The sequence below is a fragment of the Melozone crissalis genome, unplaced genomic scaffold (assembly GCF_028551555.1).
Source record: "Melozone crissalis strain CALT ecotype California unplaced genomic scaffold, PUWL_Pcris_2 ptg000018l_1, whole genome shotgun sequence".
In the NCBI taxonomy this organism is placed as follows: domain Eukaryota; kingdom Metazoa; phylum Chordata; class Aves; order Passeriformes; family Passerellidae; genus Melozone; species Melozone crissalis.
In genome coordinates, this window is record NW_026535796.1 from 8,715,585 (window position 1) to 8,735,209 (window position 19,625).

The 19,625-nt window shown below is 39.5% G+C and overlaps 1 protein-coding gene across 2 annotated transcripts; it reads right to left on the minus strand.

Moving 5' to 3' along the window:
• Positions 1 to 546: 546 nt before the first annotated feature.
• HPS5 (HPS5 biogenesis of lysosomal organelles complex 2 subunit 2) lies at positions 547 to 19,558 on the minus strand. Of its 2 annotated transcripts, none has more exons than XM_054276038.1 (22): positions 19,396 to 19,558; positions 18,898 to 19,008; positions 17,990 to 18,054; positions 17,179 to 17,371; positions 15,581 to 15,714; positions 14,912 to 15,127; positions 14,528 to 14,599; positions 14,195 to 14,283; positions 13,059 to 13,237; positions 12,679 to 12,837; positions 11,440 to 11,599; positions 9,285 to 9,408; positions 7,524 to 7,670; positions 6,942 to 7,016; positions 5,853 to 6,457; positions 4,587 to 4,710; positions 4,250 to 4,405; positions 3,547 to 3,666; positions 3,139 to 3,252; positions 2,738 to 2,844; positions 1,796 to 2,081; positions 547 to 1,312 (listed from the first exon to the last, which is right to left on the minus strand). In XM_054276038.1, the coding sequence occupies exons 1-22, from the start codon at positions 19,501 to 19,503 to the stop codon at positions 1,252 to 1,254; spliced, it is 3,405 nt and encodes a 1,134-aa protein (XP_054132013.1). In that variant the 5' UTR covers positions 19,504 to 19,558; the 3' UTR covers positions 547 to 1,251. The 2 variants fall into 2 exon arrangements, with proteins under 2 accessions (XP_054132013.1, XP_054132012.1); XM_054276037.1 differs by having other exon boundaries at positions 14,912 to 15,123; positions 15,577 to 15,714.
• Positions 19,559 to 19,625: the final 67 nt, after the last annotated feature.

The following is a 19,625-nucleotide window of genomic DNA, read 5'->3' on the forward strand; positions in this document are numbered from 1 at the left end:
CCCCCTGTGCTGGTGAGGCCACTCCTTGAATCCTGTGTCCAGTTCTGGGCCCCTCACTGCAGGAAAGACATTGAGGGGCTGGAGTGATTCCAGAGAAGGGAAATGGAGCTGGTGGAGGGTCTGGGGCACAAGTCCTCTGAGGAGAGACTGAGGGAGCTGGGGATGTTCAGCCTGGAGAAAAGGAGGCTCAGGGGAGACCTCATCACTCTCTGCAACTGCCTGGAAGGAGCCTGGAGCCAGGTGGGACAGGGTTTCTTTTTCCCAAGTAACAAGGACAAGAAGAAATGGCCTCAAGTTGCTCCAGGAGAACTTTTGATTGGATATCAGGAAACATTTTTTCACCAAAAGCATTATCCAGTACTGGAACAGGCTGTCCAGGGAAGTGGTGGAGTCACTATCCCTGGAGGCATTTAGAAGCCATGTAGATGTGGCACTTTGGGACATGGCAGTGTGGTGGATTTGGCAGTGGTTGAAGGGTTGGATCTTCAGGGTCTTTTGCAACTTAAACAACGCTGACTCTAATGCACTGTCCCGAGGTTTGTTGGAGTATCACAATGGATGTCTATGGTCACAATGCACAAACAGGCATGGGCAATTTAGAAATACCGTGTTTGTAGTTTACCAGGGAGTTCATTTAACAAGTTTGTCTGTTAATCAGCATTTTTTACCATAAATCCACTACTTAAAAATATTACTCTCCCATTTTAAGACTTGGCTTAATTAACATATTTCAAATAGTTAAGGCCTGTCCATATAATTTAAGAAGGGGGAAAAAAACAATGGGTACCATAACAGACACTTCTACAGCAACAGTAAAGGTAAATGTCATTTACAGGAAAGTTAAACAAGTATAGGCTTAGATACCTCCCAGGAATTTCTCATGTTTACAAACAAAAAAGCAAAAAAATTTTATACACCATAATAATTAGGCACTCATATCCCTGAACACTTAAGTTATAGACTCAGAAAATAAATTCAGCAATTTTCATCTTTGAAATCTGTAAGCTTAATTTCAAGATAAATACTGGCTTGTTTTGATCTATATTCTACAGTTCAAAAGTCTTCTCCAAAGGAATAAGGAAGAACTGTCACCACTTCAGGTCCAGATACCTGCCAGATGGAGACTGGCTCAGTATAACTGAACTTTTAGACAGGAGTTTGTTATTTTTAAGGGCCTGTGAAATTCAAGAGGCACTTGAATATAAAGTCATGACAGTATAAAATGTTCCCAGAGTTCTCCAAAATTGTTTTCTATGCTTGCTGAGACCACAAAAACCGGTCACACCTTTCCAACATGGACTGAATCAGCGCTCTGCAAATAAAGCAAAGGGAACAAAAAAAGTCAAACAGTACAAAAACTAACAACAGAAAGAACAACAGAGCTTTGGTTTGCTTTTTAAAGAGAAGTTTGTAAAAAATATGATTGCATTTCAGAAGTAACATCCTGACATCACCATTCAAACCTTTGAAAGGAGAGGGAGAGATCAGTCTGTACAGGCCCCAGCAGGACAGATCTCTTTCAAACAATCTCCTTCACATAAACCTTTAATGTATGATTTTCTGTTTCCTCATTTTCAAATTGAAAATGCCTACATTGCAAAACACTTAAATAATAGGAAAACTTTTAGATGAGTCTAAAATAAGAAGAAAGCTTTCAGATGAGTCTAAAATAGGAGGAAAGCTTTCAGATGAGTCTAAAACAGGAGGTAAAAACATGAAGCACTGTATCTTCTTGTAAACCAAAGAAGAAGTTTAAAGCATGGAGGAGATCCAAAAAGAATCTGACATCTCTTACCTCTGCCTTTTCTCAGCAATTCTCAGTATCTCACAGACACCAGTAAACCTCTCAGACAACTCTAGTGTCAAGCCACACTCCTGCAAGAGAGGCAAGGCTCGATTGGGGCCGATGGCCTTGGCCAGCAGCAGAGCGACGTTTTCCACCGTGATGCAGTCAGGGCAGCTCGGGCCCCCGTTGCTGACAGCGCTCCCGTTCTGTGGGCTGTGCTGGTGGGAAGCTGTGCTGTGATTCTGTGCAAGATGCAGAACAAACTTCCATTCTTCTATGGTCTCTGGAATGGAACCTAGAAGTAAAATGAGTTTGCTACACTATTTGTAAAGCAAAGATTATTCTAAGACCACTATGTACACTCTATCTGTACTTAAAAGGGAAGCTAGCTATTCTGTTTTACTCTGAAATTTTAGGAAACCAAGCAAATTTCACACAGAGATGTACTGCCCTAACTCAGTGTAAAGATTTAGTGGTGAACATACATGGCTTCACAATAGTTCAGTATTCAAGGCTTTGGATTAAGTCAAGAGACAAAATTTTGTCCATCTTAGGGCCAGAGTGCATTTTCTTAAAAGTTCTGCCTTGTGGTACAATGCTTCATTCACCCTAACTCTGGGTGTCTGCACATGTAGTGGGAGAGTTTTGTGCTGTGCAAGAAGGCTTCCTACTCCTCTGTCTACAACATCAAGGTTAGCTTTTACTCCCAACTGATTTCACAAATCAAGATTCTTTAATTTTTAAGCATTTTCTAGCAAAACTGATTTCACAAAGTACAGCATGAAGTTACAAGAGCATAATGCCATTTATATGTTTCAAATATGCTTTACTACACATAGGGCTACAAAAACACTTCAAAAGATAAAAGTTGAATTCAACTTTGGGCAAACTGCTATATAAGGGCATTCCTACATTACAGAAGTATGTTTAAAAAGTTTAAGAATTACTAACCATCTTCTCCATTCAACAGGCTCAAATCATCCAAATGAACAATATTAGTAAAGGCTTCTGTTCTTCTATCCAGCTCCAGACAGAGATAAAGATATCCAGGCCAAAATCTTGAATAAGAGAGTAAAGATTTCTAGGAATCAAATACTCAGCTCAAACCAAAGTCAAGAACAATCCCATCAGTAGAGACAAAAGCAATTAAATTTAATGAATGTCATAAACAGAGAGGAATACCTCCCATTTGAAACATTAAATTGGACATGGAATATTCACCCTCAAAAAAGGAAAGGTTTTTAAAAAAACTCTGTCCAAACAAGAAGCAGATAGGTCATTCACATTTGTATCTTCTCAGGGTCAGAATACCTCCTAACCAAGTATCTAGAATTACCAAGTTTTCTCCTTACCCATGTGATTTACAGATGTCAGCCATCTTCTCTTTCATCACAAAATCAGCTGGGAGTTTAATCAAGAGCAGAATGAGCTGGCTGTAGCCCCAAGTAAACAAATGTGATCTTGGCCTAGAAGATGAGAAGTTCAGTTTTAAAGCATTACTGATTTTTTTTCAGAACATTATGCCAAATTTCTGAAAAGAGAGGAGGAAAAATGAATGAAACACCATGTGCAGTCTCAGCAGAGCAGCCACTCTGGAAGGCATTGCAAATAAAAGTTATGGAATCCTTTGGTTGTTTCTGCTGAACACTGCAAAATGCTCCAAAGAGTCAGTGATCCAAACTTTCACACAAAATCTAACCCAAACCCAGACTTGTTAAGCCTTTCTGCTGCACTCAGAAACTTGAATGAAACCAATTTACCTGGGATTTCCTTCCTCATCCACAGTGTTTGCCCTTTGTGGAGCATCATGAGAAACTGCCAAGCACAACCAATCCAACCGTACAGATTCTGGCTGCAGAAGAGACCTAAGGAGAAATGGCCTGGAAAACAAAGCAGACACTAAGAACATATCCTACCAGTTTTAAATATACCAGATACGGAGAAGCAGAGATTGTGTGCGGACAAATTAACATTAAAAAAAAAAAAGGGTTGGGGGAGTGGTATAAAATTAAGTGTGGAAAAGCCTCAAATAATTTATGTCTCTATAAACTGAGGCAACCACAGAAAATCAAGTTTGCAGGTTGACTTCCCACACATTTGGTTTGGGGTTTTTTTTTTGTGTTTGTGGGGTTTTTTTTGTTTGGCTTGCTTGGAGTTTTTTTAAATGCGATCTAACCCCAGTACACTGACTGCAGATATAGGAAAAAAAAATCAATTCCATTTAAAGTGTTATTTAGTAAATGCCTTTTAAAACTAGATACTAACCTAACAAAAACTCCAGTCTAAGGCCAGCTACAACTGCCAGAATTACTTGGAACCTAATGCTTAAGAACACAAAGCAGACAGATACAGAAACACAAAAAAAAGCCCCCAAAAGCTAAAGCAAAAAAAAAAAAAACCACCCCAACACAGCTACATGATGAAGAGAGCAGACAGATGAAAAAGATTCTACATTCCCCTCACCTTTTGTCCTCTGGCTTTGATTTCACCAGACTATCTAAATATGCTAAAAAGTGAGCTGGATCATTCCTGCAAAGCTGTTTAATATCAGAAGGCAAAATAGAGGGGTGGAACTTGATCAAGGGCCGAAGAGCTGTTTCCCCAAATTTTTCATAAAGCCTGGAGAAAGAAAGAGAATAAAACCTACTTTCAGTACCAAACAGCAAAATAAATTTTTCAAGATATCCTGCAAATTCAAGATAGCACTGAAAGGTGATCTCTCGAAGAGAGTCCAGGAATCTTCACAACATGGTAAGTGAAGCAATTCCTGCCACGAAGTTCAGAAGATTTGGGTACAAACCTTTGAGCATGTGCCAGCAACAGTGGGCTGTCATCCCATGGCCCCAGGTCATGCAACAGCTTCAATATTTTCAACATATCTTCACTTTCCATTGCTAAAGCCACTGGACTGTGACAAGTTATTTCTGAAATAAATCAGCAAACAAGTTAAATGAATTGGGCATTTTTTTTTTCTTTAACCTGTCCTGGCCCTCCTTTCCATCCTTCTGAATAACAGCTATTACTGCTTTCATGGGAAGTTCAACGCCCACCTCAATCCCAATGAAATGCAGGTGTTAATGTCCAAGTGCAGTCCAACTAAAGACAAACTGGGAATGCACACACTACTTTCTAGGGCTCTCAGAATCTAAACAGTGAAGAGATTCCCAGAAACACAAACACCAACCCTCAAAGCAAGATTCTGTGGTTTAACTGCTCTCAGCTGGAGCAGAATCAATACTGAGACTTTAATTGACTCTTAAAAGAATTACATAAGGCAGAAGCTGAGTGCAGAGAACAGAAAACATTCTGTTTTCCAATATCATCATGAAGCTTTGGTTCAATAAAACTAAAGGGAGATCAAAAAGATCAGAAAGTATTTCTGTGGAACAGGGAAGCGTGAAGTGATCACAAGCCACTCATCTACATGGAACCATCTACTCCATTCAGTTTTGTTTCATATTAATTACATTCCTTTCCAGGCCAAATCTTCTAGTGCAAATGCTGAAGCTCCTCCTCTCCCTTCTGCCTTGTTTCTACAGACTTGTGATTCTAATTAGATGCTTTTGCTCTTAGAAGCTCATATGTTTGTAAACAGGCTGGGATCACTACAGTGCTCCATTAACAAGGTCCCTGTAACTAACAGGTTTAAAGTTGCAGAGTGGAAGGAGAACAATCTCTCTCCAAGGAGCCAACAATTCTTTTTTTTAAGAAATCACAGGTTATTCTGAGTTGAAAGAGACCCACAATAATCATCAAGTCCAGGTCTTAAGTGAATGGTCCACACAGGGCTTGAACCCACAATGCTGGGATAATTAGCACTATGTTATATATAACCACCTGAGCTAAGTTCTTCCTAAGGGCAGTATCCAGGGGAAAAATAATCAACCAAACAACCCCAAACCAGAACAAAAACTCCCACACACCAAGCATCCTTCCCCTGGCACACTACACTGGCAGAAGGAAAATCTGCAGACACAATTATAAGAGTCTTCAAAGTTTGGTGGTTTTTTTCCTCCCAAACAGTCTTATTTTCAGTTTAAGAAGCAATACAACATTCATCATTTACCTTTCAATCCTGCAATGTATGTTTCCCATACATCAGGGCTGGTGGCACACGTGGTTATAATACACTGCTTTACTCTCTTTAAATCCAAAAGGAAGAAGTAGCTTTGCATAAACCTACAAGCCAAGGTCCCTGAAGCTGCTGGTGGCAGGCTTCCCTCAGAGCTCTCCTCAGCCTCAGCACTCCCAGCAGCAAAGACATGCAGCTCAAAGCACAGAGTTGTCAGCTCCACGAGATCTTTCAGAACATCAGGCTCAATGGCACATGGAGGAGACACCTGAAAGCCACAGCCCAGAGGCACAGTCACATCAGTACCATTTTCCCACATGGATTTGCTCACACAGGTTTCAGCAGTATTTTCCTTTTCAATGCAGTCTTCCAAAATATCACTCTGTTCCTTCTCTAGTGGGTCTCTGTCAGCTGGAGCCACTTGCATGTTCTCCTCCAGGACTGCCCTCTGCTCTTCAGCACACACAGTCTTGTTTTTCTTAACAGACAAAGCAGAATGCTCCTGGCTGAATTTTTCTTCTAGATGGACAAGCCATTCCTGTAAGACCCTTCTCATACATTGAGGTTCTAACAAAACCAGGGGATCCTGGAGCTTGGCTCTGCAGCATAAAAAACAAGTTTGCTAAGTTTAACAATTATAAGAAGCCACAAGTGAAGTTTCAAATATGCTTTGTGTAACTATACTCCTACACTTGACTTGGACTCAGTTGTTAGTTTTTTTGTGATTTTGAGTGCATCAAACAGAATTGAGGCTACTTCACACAGTCTACATTTAAACTCGGCACATTTTGAGCTCCCTAGGATTTCTTTCAGAAGGAATTTTTATTTGTGATTTTGATTTTTTTAAACTATGCCTGTACTTAAGACAAAGGGATAATGCTAGAAGAGCTTTTAGCTTGGTTTCAAAAAGAGGAATCAAATTATTCACCAAATGAGATCCCTTCAGGTTATGTTAACAGACATTTAGAGCATCACTCTTACATGCATGTAAAACAAATAAAAAAAAGAAAAATTTTAAAAACCGCATAATTTTTTTCTGCCAAAGGCCTACATATCTATACAGTAAAAAGTTCCTCTGCTTACATAGTTTCTGCTGTTGCAGCCTTGAGATTTCTCAGATGGTCCTCCTCAGGAAGCTGGCAGTTCTGGGGTTCTGACCTAGAAAAGCACATTCATTTAGTCTTATCTGAAATATTAACTTCAATAATTTAAGTGAGGATTTCCTGAAAAATTTCCTCAACACTAATTCCTTTATTAAATACAAAGCTGTCACTTGTAAGAAGGAACAGCTCAACAGAAATTATGGATAAACTGGGCATGAAGAGCAACAGACAATGCTATTTTGGTGGTTCTCTATTATTGCTTCTACTCCAGCTACAGTAGATTTCTGCAGGTACTGAACCAAAAACAGTACCATGCCACTGTATGAAAGTTAGACCAAAGTGGTAAATAAGCACTGGAATATGAAATTACTCAGCTCTGTGCTCATTGCCTCATCAGCTCTAAAAAATGAGTTGAGAGAACCACTGAAAGCCACCACAGGAATGAAGACAGCTGGAAAAACCTAATGCCAAGTTACTCATTCTGCTTGAAAGAATTTTTTCTATCCTTAGGACATCCAGCAAATGCTGGACAACTGCTAAGAAAATGTGATTTTGCACTCACTCTTTTTCTTCCTGGGGAGATGCTACTGGATTAAGAGTTAGCTCTGGCAGCTGCTCATCATCCTTTGCTTCATGCTTCCCTCTAGGTTCAGGACTTATATGAAGTGTGCCAATCTTCTCCGTGGTTTTGCGTACAAAGCTGGAAACACTGGGAATCGCAAGTTCAAACATTTAACATCAGGAGTTCAGAAGCAAACAAACCAAGCACTCTTCATTCAAACCATCATTTCAGAGACTTTATCATCTGAAGAACTCTTGAGAAAAGGATGAGAGCAGTGATGACCAACAGGGACAAAATTTACTAAGAATGTGCTCAAAATCCGTACTCCAGTCATGATTGTGTTTTCATCACAGAAACCTGAAATGTTTAACACTCCTGCTGGAGAAGCAGGATCACAAAGCAACATTAGCCATAGACTTTTGACATGTATTTGTGATTTGTATGCAAATAAATGCAGATTGACTACACTGCATTTTAAAGCTTTTAAACATAAAGCATCTTTAGGAAATTATGTCACTCTTGGTTGTAGGAAACCACTTGACAATGCTTCAAAATAATTCTTCAGATTACAAAGCTCACCAACAACATCCTTCTCACTCAGCAGTCCCTATTCCTTCAGGTATTTTATTGAAGAGAAAGCTCAATGAACATACCAGAACTCAACATACCAGAACTCAATTATTTATTTCTACCACTGCCATGAAGAGAACTATGTCAACAAGATTTGGACAGAAAAATAAGCTTCCTGCTTTCTGCTCTAGAACTAAAAAAAAGAAAAAAAATCCCAACTCAGCATAATTAACTGTAAATATGATAGTATTTTATTTAATGATCAATTGCATGCAGTGAATACTTGAAAATGTAGCTTTCATTGTTAGCAGAAACACTTCTCAAGGCTGCTTATGGTTTATAAAGAACTCAAAGCATTGCATGTACTTCTGATGTTTATTCTGAGCCCCTCACACTGCTGATAGCAGCCACAATTCTTTGTTTCAGGACACAAATTACATCCTGAAGTGATCAAGGGAAGGCTGTGCAATTTTTCAGACCATTGCCAGGCCAGAGACACTTTAGTTAAGTGATTAACATACAGCACTTTCATAGAAATTTTAAGTTATATATATAACACCATCACCTTTGTATTTGTACACCCACCCCCTTATCCTCCATTTTTCTTAAAAAGAGTTTTAAAATACCAATGTGATTTATAAAAAAAAATGGATACAGATCTAATTGCAGCAGGTATGAGCTACCATTATTCCCTGAGTGTTTGGGAAACCAATTAGATTCACTGAAAAGTTCATAAGGGGATAGGACAGACCACTCTGCAAGTGTGTTTTAGCAATATCTATCTGCTTTGAATGTTTTAATGTTTGTCCCTATGCAATATAAGAAGCCTTTACCCTAAGATACAGGAGAGCAAAATCCCAAAACAATATTCAGTAAGTTTTCCTTTGAATGCAAACCACAACTAGAGTTCACAGGGTAACAGTAAACAATCCTAGACATGTAACAATTATTAACTGTTTAAAACTGAGGCTGAAGCCTTGGCTCCACTGAAGTTACCAGCAGCTCTTTGTATCTTCACTAGAGTCAAGATGAAAACTTAAACTGCCTGGCAAACCTGACTGCATCTCTGGTGTTCCAGTTCAGGAGGAATGTTTGCAGAACAGAGTATGAACTAAATCACACAATACTAAAAATCCAGGGGACAGAAGAGGGAGAGATGTAATGGATGAGTGACCCTGCTGCACGTTTTACCTTTCTTTGACAGCTTGGAGAGAGACGAGAGGAGATGGGGAACGGAATGACAAAGGAATACTGAATGGGAGAAATGTCTCATTCCGGTCAGCCTCAACCACCACAGATGCATGAGAAACGTTCTCTGACAAATGCAATTGAAATAAAAAGTCATGAAACAGTGATCTGGCAAAAAAATGGAACAGTGAAACGACCTACAAGTCACCAATTCATTAATGGATAACCTGCCCACTGTACTTTCCCTTTTAATACTCAAGAACACATGGAGCCAGGTTTCAAGGGCCATTTCACTACTGACTTTGAACCTAGTTAAGTCTGCTTCATTAATAGTGTTTTGGCTTTACAGCAAGAAAAATAATCATCAACAACAGTATGAAAGCTATCTCCTAAAATTAGACTTACAGATCATTTAGAGGACAAAACCTTGATTTAATCCACTGAGTTATCTATACATATAGGAAAATTAAGTATTGTGGCCTATATCAATTCACAACCAATTGTAAAGCCAGTTGTGACCATGATTTCCAGAATCTAACTCACATGTGAGCAGAGAGACATATAAGCCATGGTTAGGATATAAATCACCCTCTTATTTGAAGGGACTTAAAAATCTAAGTGAGCCCATAGCTCTCTGGCTTTTGGCAAGAATCAGAAGAAATACAGAATCACTGACTACTTCCTTTTCTCTCCCATATCCCTAACAGTATTTACAATGTGTTTTGCTCAGTAATTTCCTGTTACAAGCACACACTGTATCTTTAAGTGATGTCAACAAGAAAAAAGGGATCATTTACAGCCACGATAACACTGCATTCTGCAACAGTCAGCAGTAACCACAGCGTTGAGAGGAAAAGATGCTGCCCTGTTACAGAAAATCTACCATCAGAATCCCTCAAGAGTGCCTAAAGGTCACAACTGACTTTACAATTAGCTGTAAATAAGGCTGCCTTTGTTCATAATGCAGACTAGAAACCTAAAAACTCATTACATCTTTTGTCACTGTGAGCAGGGAAACACTAAGTCCATTTCTTCCAAATACCAAATCAAGTACTCGTGCTTCAAGAAGCATCTAGAATTTCTCTGCTTGGAAATAATCAGTGAACTTGTCATCTCTTGTGGGACACACAGAACCTTTCTATCTTCTGACATTCAAAAATTAAGTCACCTGAATTTTGACTTTTAACGATGGGAATGATGCACTTCAGAGTTTCCTCGCTTGTTTTTGCAGTGATGTAGGTAAAGAGGCACATGTACACCTAAGTGTATCTTACTCAGCAGGACAACACTACTGACAAGGGACTAAATATCAATTTCTGCACTCTCCCTCCCCAGTATGGCTTCCTCCAAAGCATCCAAATTCTCTCCATCCTCAGGTGGCACCTACTCCTTGCAAAAGTTAAAAAAACAGCCTTTTTATAGGAAAGCCTCTCTGTCATACTTAGTTCCAAGGCAGCTCCTCATCATCCCAAGTTTCTGCATCCCCTCCCAATCCCAAACAGAGCAGAGAACAAGATCCATTACAGTCTCACTCCAGCTTAAGCCCAGTGACAGGCATTTGTCAGAAAATAAAAAAGCTCCCTGCATGGGCTAAATGTTAGTTATTAACTATTCTAGCACCCCTCCACTAATGTTTACATGTGTAAGAGATGACCCCCTGTGCAAAGGGGACCCTGTGACAAGAGACCCTGTGACTTATCAGACTCCTTCTGCTTTCCCTCAAGAAATCTAAGCCAGAATCCAGACTGAGAAATTATTTTCTGGAACAAATATTACAAAAGGATATTGGCAGCAAACAAATCTTGTTTGAAGGTCAATTGATATGGGTATAGACAGCTGAAAGAATCTTAGCACTAATGCTCCAAAACATGGAGAGGGGGAAGTTGGAGTGAAGCCCATGCTTGGTAAAGCCCTCTGGACCTTTTGTTTCACTGGGTTTTGTTTGCTTTTAAGCCTGGATTCTGTGGAGGCAGCTTTCCAAGCCAATGTTTCAGGAAAGATTTTGGCTGGAAGGTGAGGTGACTCTTTCAATTGATCAAATTACATGTATTAATAATGAATAACTTGAAAGTGGAAAGTAGAGCACAGAGCCAACACAGTCAAATTCCTGTAGAATGAACAAATACATTCAACAAACATTTTCATTAAGAAACATTACCAAGTTCTAGTTGCTCATCTTCATGGTGTGCAGGAAATTCTTTAAGTCTCTCATCTTCTGAGAATGTTTGACTGTGGAGGGAACAGGAGTCTTCATCTGACTGACTGCCCCTCCGACTGATAACGCGGTAGATGCCAGAGTCTAGGACACTGAAGCTTTCCTGTCAGACCAAGGAGGGGAGTTAGACATCCTGTGAGCTGCACTTCCTTGTTCAACTTTCTGCCATGAACTCAACCAACTGTACCTACACAAACAACCTCAGAGCATTTCATAATTCCCTGCCTGGAAAGCTTCTATTTAACAGAGTACCTCTACCATATCCAGAATGGAAAAGGGCACAGATGCCAGCAAGTGTGCAGGTCAGTGCCTTTAAAGAGATGTGTGTGCTGCAATTGCTTTTAGGAAAGCAGCCTATGGAACAACTGGTGTACCCAGTGCAAGGCAAAACCCACCTCAGCTTTAGCCCTGCAGTCAAGAGTGTCACTTCCCCCCCTTGGTAGCTGCATACCCAATTATCTGTCCTCCTGCTGGTCAGCCATACCCAGCTAGCACAATTACAGACCCCACAAAATGATTCAGTTTCAGAACCAACACACTTTTTTTTTGCTCGTGGTCAGTCTACATGGTTTACTTTCACAGTGGCTAGTGAAGAAAAACTTGTAAATACCATCAAGATGGTATTTACATTACTTGGCTTTCAAAACTTTCCTTTTAAATACTGTTAAAGTGAAAGCAGGAGCTGATATTGTATGAACTACAAAGTATTTCCCCTTTCTTGAAAAGCAGTATATTTATTAGAAATATACTCTGATTTTTTTAGAGCTTTCTCCTTAAGCTTCTTAGAGACAACAAATTTTTACATAGGGCTAAGATAGCTCTGGGCACTCAGACATTCATTTTCATCATATAAAACTACAGTTAAAATCAAGACTATCTTTACTGAAGCACATTAAAACATTAAACAGAGCTGTGGAAAAGCCATCTTCGTACCAATCTCTGTCCACATCTCAGTCATTAGCCCTAAAATAATATGGGAAAGAGGCAGAGGTCTGAGCTTACAGAATGCAAGTAGTGGTGTTTCATACCTCTTCACCACACCTAGTTTTAGAATGCAGCATTATGGGCTGTTGTAGACAGGGTAGAAATGAAAGCCTCATCTTCCAAGGGAGCAATGGGGTGACTTCAAGCCACACAGATAAAACCTGTAGATAACATTTTTGGCACTACCAATACACATACATGAGATGAAATACTGCTCCTTCTACTGCTGCATGCAGAATCCAGAGGTTCCAACTTTGCAATCAGTTCTTCCAGTTGTGCAGCGAGATCTTGCTGGGTTGAAGCATCCAGCTGAGACTTCAAGTGCTCCAGCTTGTCTAGAGGCAAATTTTTTCTTGCCTAAAAGCACCCAGTGAAACAGAAGCATTATTATTTGTAATGGACATGTGAAAACAAAAGATACCATATGTGCAGGATGATTTTCATCCTTAAAGTATAATGTTTAAATAACTTGAAAAACTCCAACAAAGTGAATCTCAATGACCATGAAACTTTGTGGAGGGGGGGACAGGAAAGACAGTGAAGTTGTATTGCACATTTACAAAGAGGTATTTACTTACTCTGCAAGAAACAATTGAATTTTGGAAGAGACAAGAGACCCTGGCAGCGAGGGTCCAGAATCCTCTTCTCATCAGACGCTCTACGCAGCGATCAACCAGCAGCAGGGAGAGGTGCACAACTTTCCCATTTGTATGCAGACAGAACAACTCACTCTTGTGAACTGCAATATCCTGAATATCTGCAAAACCACACACAGGGCAATACCTGAAGGACTGAAGGCATTAATCAACACTCTTTACTGTCTCTGAAAGAAGGTGAAAGCATATTCCCACCTGACTGCAAATGAGTGCAAAACATGAGATGCATGGGGAAAACAACCACTGAGGAGTGCTGACCTAACACCTCATCCCTATAGAACACACTGTCAAAACTTTCCAGAGTTCCATTTCTAGAAAACATTCAAAAAATACACTAAATTACCAGAAAGTTTCCTTTTGCTCCGAGATGAAAAATTAAAGCCTGATAAAGATGATAAATACATAACTGTTACCTTTGAAACAGAAAGAAAATATTCCCTGGTAAAAAAAACAACTTTGGCCTTCCAGAAGTTTCCAAATACAATACTTATGCTGTGTGCAAACACTCCACAACAAAGGTACTGCAAACTTAACACCAAAATGGGGAGAAGGGGAAAGACTGATAATAACTACTGGAGGACTCTGCTTATAACCAAACACACCACTGTTTATGAGGCTTCACTCATTTGCCAAATAAATATATTCCCTCTATGCAATTTAGGCAGGTTTTAGGAAAAAAAAAACAAAACAGGTTTTAAACTTTCAGCAGCCAGATTATCCCTCACAGTAGACTGACAATGAGCCTGAGTAAAGAGGAAAAGATACTGCAGGTTAATCACCTGTATTTTAACTACTGTATTTTATGAGTCACTCTACACCATGTTTTGTTTCTCCAGAAGCATGTTTTCAGATCTATGGAAGGAGGGGTTGGCTGGAGGAGGTACAGAGATGGTGAATATTAAAGGATATACTGGACAGATGACAAGTTTTTTACAAATATTCTGCCATCCAGCTGCAGAAATTGAGCTTGAATAGTTTCCATGTTAGGCAAGGACTGCTGGAATGACCAATGTAACAGACAGTGTTACAAAGCAACATTTAAGAAACTTTTAGTTTACCTTTAACTTCACTCCAGAGTAAGACTTGAAGGCTTTGGGGAAGAAAAATATAAATGCCTCTTTCTGTCCAGGTCACCACACAGTGCTCACTGCAATTAAAGTATATATTAATGAAGTGACAGTCAATTGTGCTAAAATAGGTAAAATTTTAAAGAATTGTAAAATATGCAGGCATTGCATTGGCATAAGCACAGCAAGCCGGATGTGGGACAGGTTTAGCAGGATACTTGGGAAATTCTTATGCAAAACCCTGAAGCTGGTAATATAAATTAGGAGAATATATAATGTTTTAAGCCTACTTTATCAACAGGAAGCTATGCTGTCAATACTCACGTCAAATATAGCAGCTTGGAGAAAGATAAAGACTGTGGAGAGCAGCTGGAACCAGTATAATGAGGATCCTGCCTGCAAAATAAAATTATCATCAACTACAAGCATAACTACAATACCATTACTTTCTAAAATTCTTAATCCTGTGAATACATGGCTGGCTTAAATAAACATAGTCTCATAACAGCAGCATTCATTGTGCTCACAGACATAGCTGCAGAACCAAGGTTTTGGCATTTTTGATGATTACTGGCTACACCTCTTAGAGGAGACTGTATTAAGATGGCAACTAGGATTAATGTTTGACTGAAGCAGGAATTGATTTAGTCTTTTCAGTCTTAAGGACATCCCAAACAAGTTGAACACTGACAAAACTCATGTTTCTACCTGAGAGTAACAACAGGAAGAGGTGGGGATGAGAGCAGCTGCTTGAACTGATGTGTACTTTGCACTTCCCCATCAAAGTTCACCTCCCACATCCTCGAGCCAGGTCGAGCACAATATATTAATGGCTGCTGATTCCCACTGTTTTTTCCAACAGGGAAGAAACATGCTCCAAATTCTCCATCTCTCTCTTTATTACCAATCTTCCAGAACTTCTCTCTAGAGGGGAAAACATATACTTGTTAAGGAAGGCAGCATTAATAAAAGCTCTAATTAATTTTATGTTTTTCTTAATCCCCACTGATGAATTGGTTTTGGTGCTTAAAAAAATCTGTAATGAATATTACAAAGCCTGCCCAAGGTTTATACAAGACAGGGTGCAGAAATATTCATTAGCTGAAATGAAAGCTCAGATCAAAGGGGTTTTTTCAGCAGAACCAGTTGTTCAACCTAGTGATGGGAACATTCCCAGAAATAATTTCCAACATGAAATGTTGGGGAGAACAGCAGATGTTGTTTATCTTGATTTCAGTAAAACTTTTGACACTACCCCTCCCAACATCTTCAGAAACAGACTGAGGGAGCATGAGCTAGGTAAAGAGACATTGATGTCATTTCAGAAACTGTGTGTGACTCTGAAGTCCAGTATTTCAGAAATAAAACAGAACTTGCCTCTCAGTATCACATAAATAAGTGCGGGTAAGTGAGGATATGAGCAGCCTCCCATCCAAATAATCAAGCTGAACCACCCGAGAATCTACAGTGGTTATAATCTGGACAGGAAACATCACAAAAGTAGCTGCAGCCTACAGTTAAAAAAAGAAAAAAAAGAGAAAACATGCTGGTGGTCTTCAGTTCAAAGTTAACTGTTTCATTATGTTAAACCAGCAAAACTCAGAAAAGACTCCTGTATGCTATGAACACACAGCATGAGACAGAGCAGTGCCTTTTTCCTGTCTTTACAAAGCAAGGCTACAATGCTCAGAAGCACAGAAATCTAAATTCTCCTTTTCCCAAAACCAATATTGAAGATTAAAGAAAAAAAGAGTCATATCCCTGTAGCATCCTGATATTTCTTTAGAAAGGGTTTTTTTCCTGTAACATTAAGAGAGGGTTTTATTCCTGCTATTGTAAGCTTTGTGATTTTTTTCCAATTCTCCCCACAGGTACATTGAGCTACCAGTTTTATGGAAACAGACCAGAGGGGTTAATCGATACAAAAAACAACTTCTACTGGAACTAGACTGTTCACAAACTCACCTTCTCTGTTACCCTGCCACAAATTATATACATATTATTTATCCTACCAGTGTCTCAGTTCACATGGCTGGATGAACAGTCTCAGATAAGACTTATGGATAAGGAAATCACTGGGAACTGCATTTGAATTTGCTGTCAGTCACCATTTTTGTGTTTTCCCTTCTTAGGAATATGGCTAAGTGCATTATCTGAGAAATCCAACAATCCTGTTCCTTTAACAGGTGTGAGCAGACACAGATTCCATGGGCCTTGCCCTTTGCTCCTCCCACAGCTGACTTTCCCTCCCCCTCTTTATTTGAATATAATAATGGTCTTGCTACTTATAAGTCAATTTTCCATCAAAATCTTCTATGAGGGCTAGAAAGCACCTGGATGAACACAACTATTTTCAGGTTCTGCTCCTTTTTACTGATTAAAATTAAAGGACACAGTAGAAATAAAAGCTAAAGAACACTCAAGGGCTAGAAATCAGGCTGCTATCACTAACAGGTGTGTCCTTTGCACAAAATATAAAGCATGTAGGCTCAATGACCACCTACCATTTATTTTATCCAACCCAGACATTTAAGAATGAGCATCCAGACAAAGCCAAACAAAATCAGAGTCTGGGACTGCTCTTTCTCTGACCAACAGCTGAACTGAGGACTAAACCAAACAGCTGAACCTGCAGCTGGAGTCTAAGGAATCCAATAAGCTCAGAAACACCAAGACCCTTAACTTTGATACTTGTAAATTCCAAGAAGCAGGAGATTGACCAGTTTTTAATTCTGAACATTTGAAAGCATTTTCAAGTTGCATTACTAAAATAGACAGAATAAGGTTGGGGTGAGTTCATGGGTCAGGATTTCTATGGTTGTCTCAAGAGACTGGTTCTTCATCCCAATAGTTAAAGCTACCAGAACTTCATTAAAAGGCAAGTCCTGCTCTCTTCCACTTTGCCAAAATAAACTAAGAGGTTCCAGACATCACCCCCTGTGAATTAAGCTGAATCAAAGTATGCAACATTTTACCTTCCCTTGTTTTGATGTGTTAATCTTGATGGCTGATACTTTCCCCACATGATCTCCTACAAAAACTCGAAGGGCAGCTGTATCCCAGCACAGAGCTGTGACTTTCCTGCCCTTATGCTCAGAGGAAACATAAATCCGTTCTGGCTTCCCACGACGCTCCTGATTCAGCTCCCACACCACTACAAGGCCTTGGCTACAACAAGTTAAAAGAAGAATACAGGTTGAAAATAAGTCTTGTAAAGTTTTATTAGTTAATAAAGATGCTTTTTCCCAAAGAAAGAGGAGACCCAAGCAAAGCAGCATGCCTCAGAGCTGTTTCTGTTTGAGGCTGCATAGTTTCAACAAGTGTCACACTTAATTTTGGAGAAGAATAAGTGTCCTTCTTTGCACTGCAATGCATAAGCAGCTTTGTAAGGCTATTCTTACAGTTATTACACTTGCAAGTGGGAATGTGGAAAAACATTTAAATAGATTTTAATAAACGTAAGTGGAATTAACTATCAATCTCACTCTACCATGTTAATGAAAATGCTTCTTTTTATGCTGAAAGGTCTCAGAAAGACATTTATCATCATAATTTCACATGCATGAGCTCTGCCATAGATGTTCAGTTACAGAAATAATACTTAACCTAGAATTACTACTCCAGAAAAAAAAAGGCAAACTGTCTGTGCAGAGAATTATCCTGTAATGGCCTCTACCAGTTAACCTGATAAATTAACTCTGAGTTCTCAGCAGCTGTCTACATCTGAGACTTGAAGCTTCTTAAAAATATTAATCCAGTGCTCAGGTTTGTGAGTAGACCACTCACCTGGTGGCAACAGCAACATAGTCTTCATCATGCAAACAACAGGCCACCTGGGAAATGGCACCTTCCTGAAAGCAAGGACAGGAGTCAGAGCAGGTGGAACTTGTTCTGTACTGCCACTACCACCGTGCAGCTTTCACCTTTGACAGATAAACCACATTCATGCCAACAGATGCTACCACTCTGCTGTGATGTGGTTGGTTCTTACTGTTTGCTTGGGTTTTATTTGCAAACACTGAGTTTACTCCAAGATGCAGCTGACAACAGCACAACAACATCAAGAGCAAGGACTGCAGTGCATTCTCTGATTTGGAAAGCACAGAAATCACTCCTCTGTCCTCACATGTTTGGAAGCTGTTTTGACAGAATTACATTTGGTGCTCCCAGCCTTAAAAAACTGGCTGCATTCATGCCATACTGGAAGCAGCAGCGGCTCCTAAGATATAGCACCTAGCTGTACAAATAACAATCCCTGTTTCACAATCTCTTCCAGCAACAGTAAGCCAGTCTATCTTTTCTTTACTTATCCAGGTATGCCACAGTTCTAACACTCAAACACTGGCAGTTATCTACTTGTGAGTTGCTCTGGTTTCATATTCAAAATTTTCTTCTAATCCTTAAATATTCAGGTGACTTTGCTGCTGCTGTTAAAAAGTAAGAATTTGAAAAACAAAGGTCTGAAACTCTGAAGTAATATTTTTCACATCTCATGAAATCTAGTATACCACATACTCAGGGGATACTCTCCAGAACCACAACCTGTTTTAAACACAGCAGTCCAAAACTTCACCTTCCTTGGACAACCCAGTAAGTTGAAAGCACCTACTGACTCTTAAAATAAATTAACTTGAAATAATGTTTCTTTTCTAGCCTCATTTTTGGAAATTTTAATTTAAAAAATTTATCCTTACCTTGTGAGTGAGAAAGAGTCTTTGCTTCCAACCATCCTTCTGGATAAGGTTCAGTCCTCCTCCTGAGCTGCCTAGAGCCAGCCATTTCTTTGACACATCTATACACGTGCACTGAGGGAATAAAAATCATAATGCATAACCTGGTAAGTTCTGATCACAGCATCTTGCATTATTATGGTTGGGTTTTTAAAGGCTTCATTGTTTGCCAGCTGTGTGTACCACTCCTGAACCACTGGCAGTGAAGATCATTAAACAAGCAGTGTAAGCTGTGCCAGGCTGTGGTACCCGCAGCTGCATGAAGGAAACACACACAGAGCAACAGGGTTCATTATCTTCACTCTTTCTTCCCAAAGTACTCCCCTCCCACTAAGATATGCACACATCCCAAAAAGAATTAGATTAATCCTATGGCTTAATCAAATAATTAGCCAAATGGGGTCATTACTTTAAATTTTAAAAAATTTTAAAAATAAAAAAACCCATACACCACAAACTCACCTTAAGACGACTGGAATCCAACCTGAGTGCAGAAAGCAATGGATCCAAACACTCCAACTCTGCCAAGACATGGTTGTAAGAGTCTGGAATTACTGGCACAGAGGCCATGGATGCACACGACTAGTGCTGCTCACTCATGGGTGCGTTATGGCTTCAGCTTTTAGCTGCACCTGCCAAAAATAAAGTTCTTCATTAGCTCACTTTTTTTTCATTTGAGCTGGTGTTCTGTG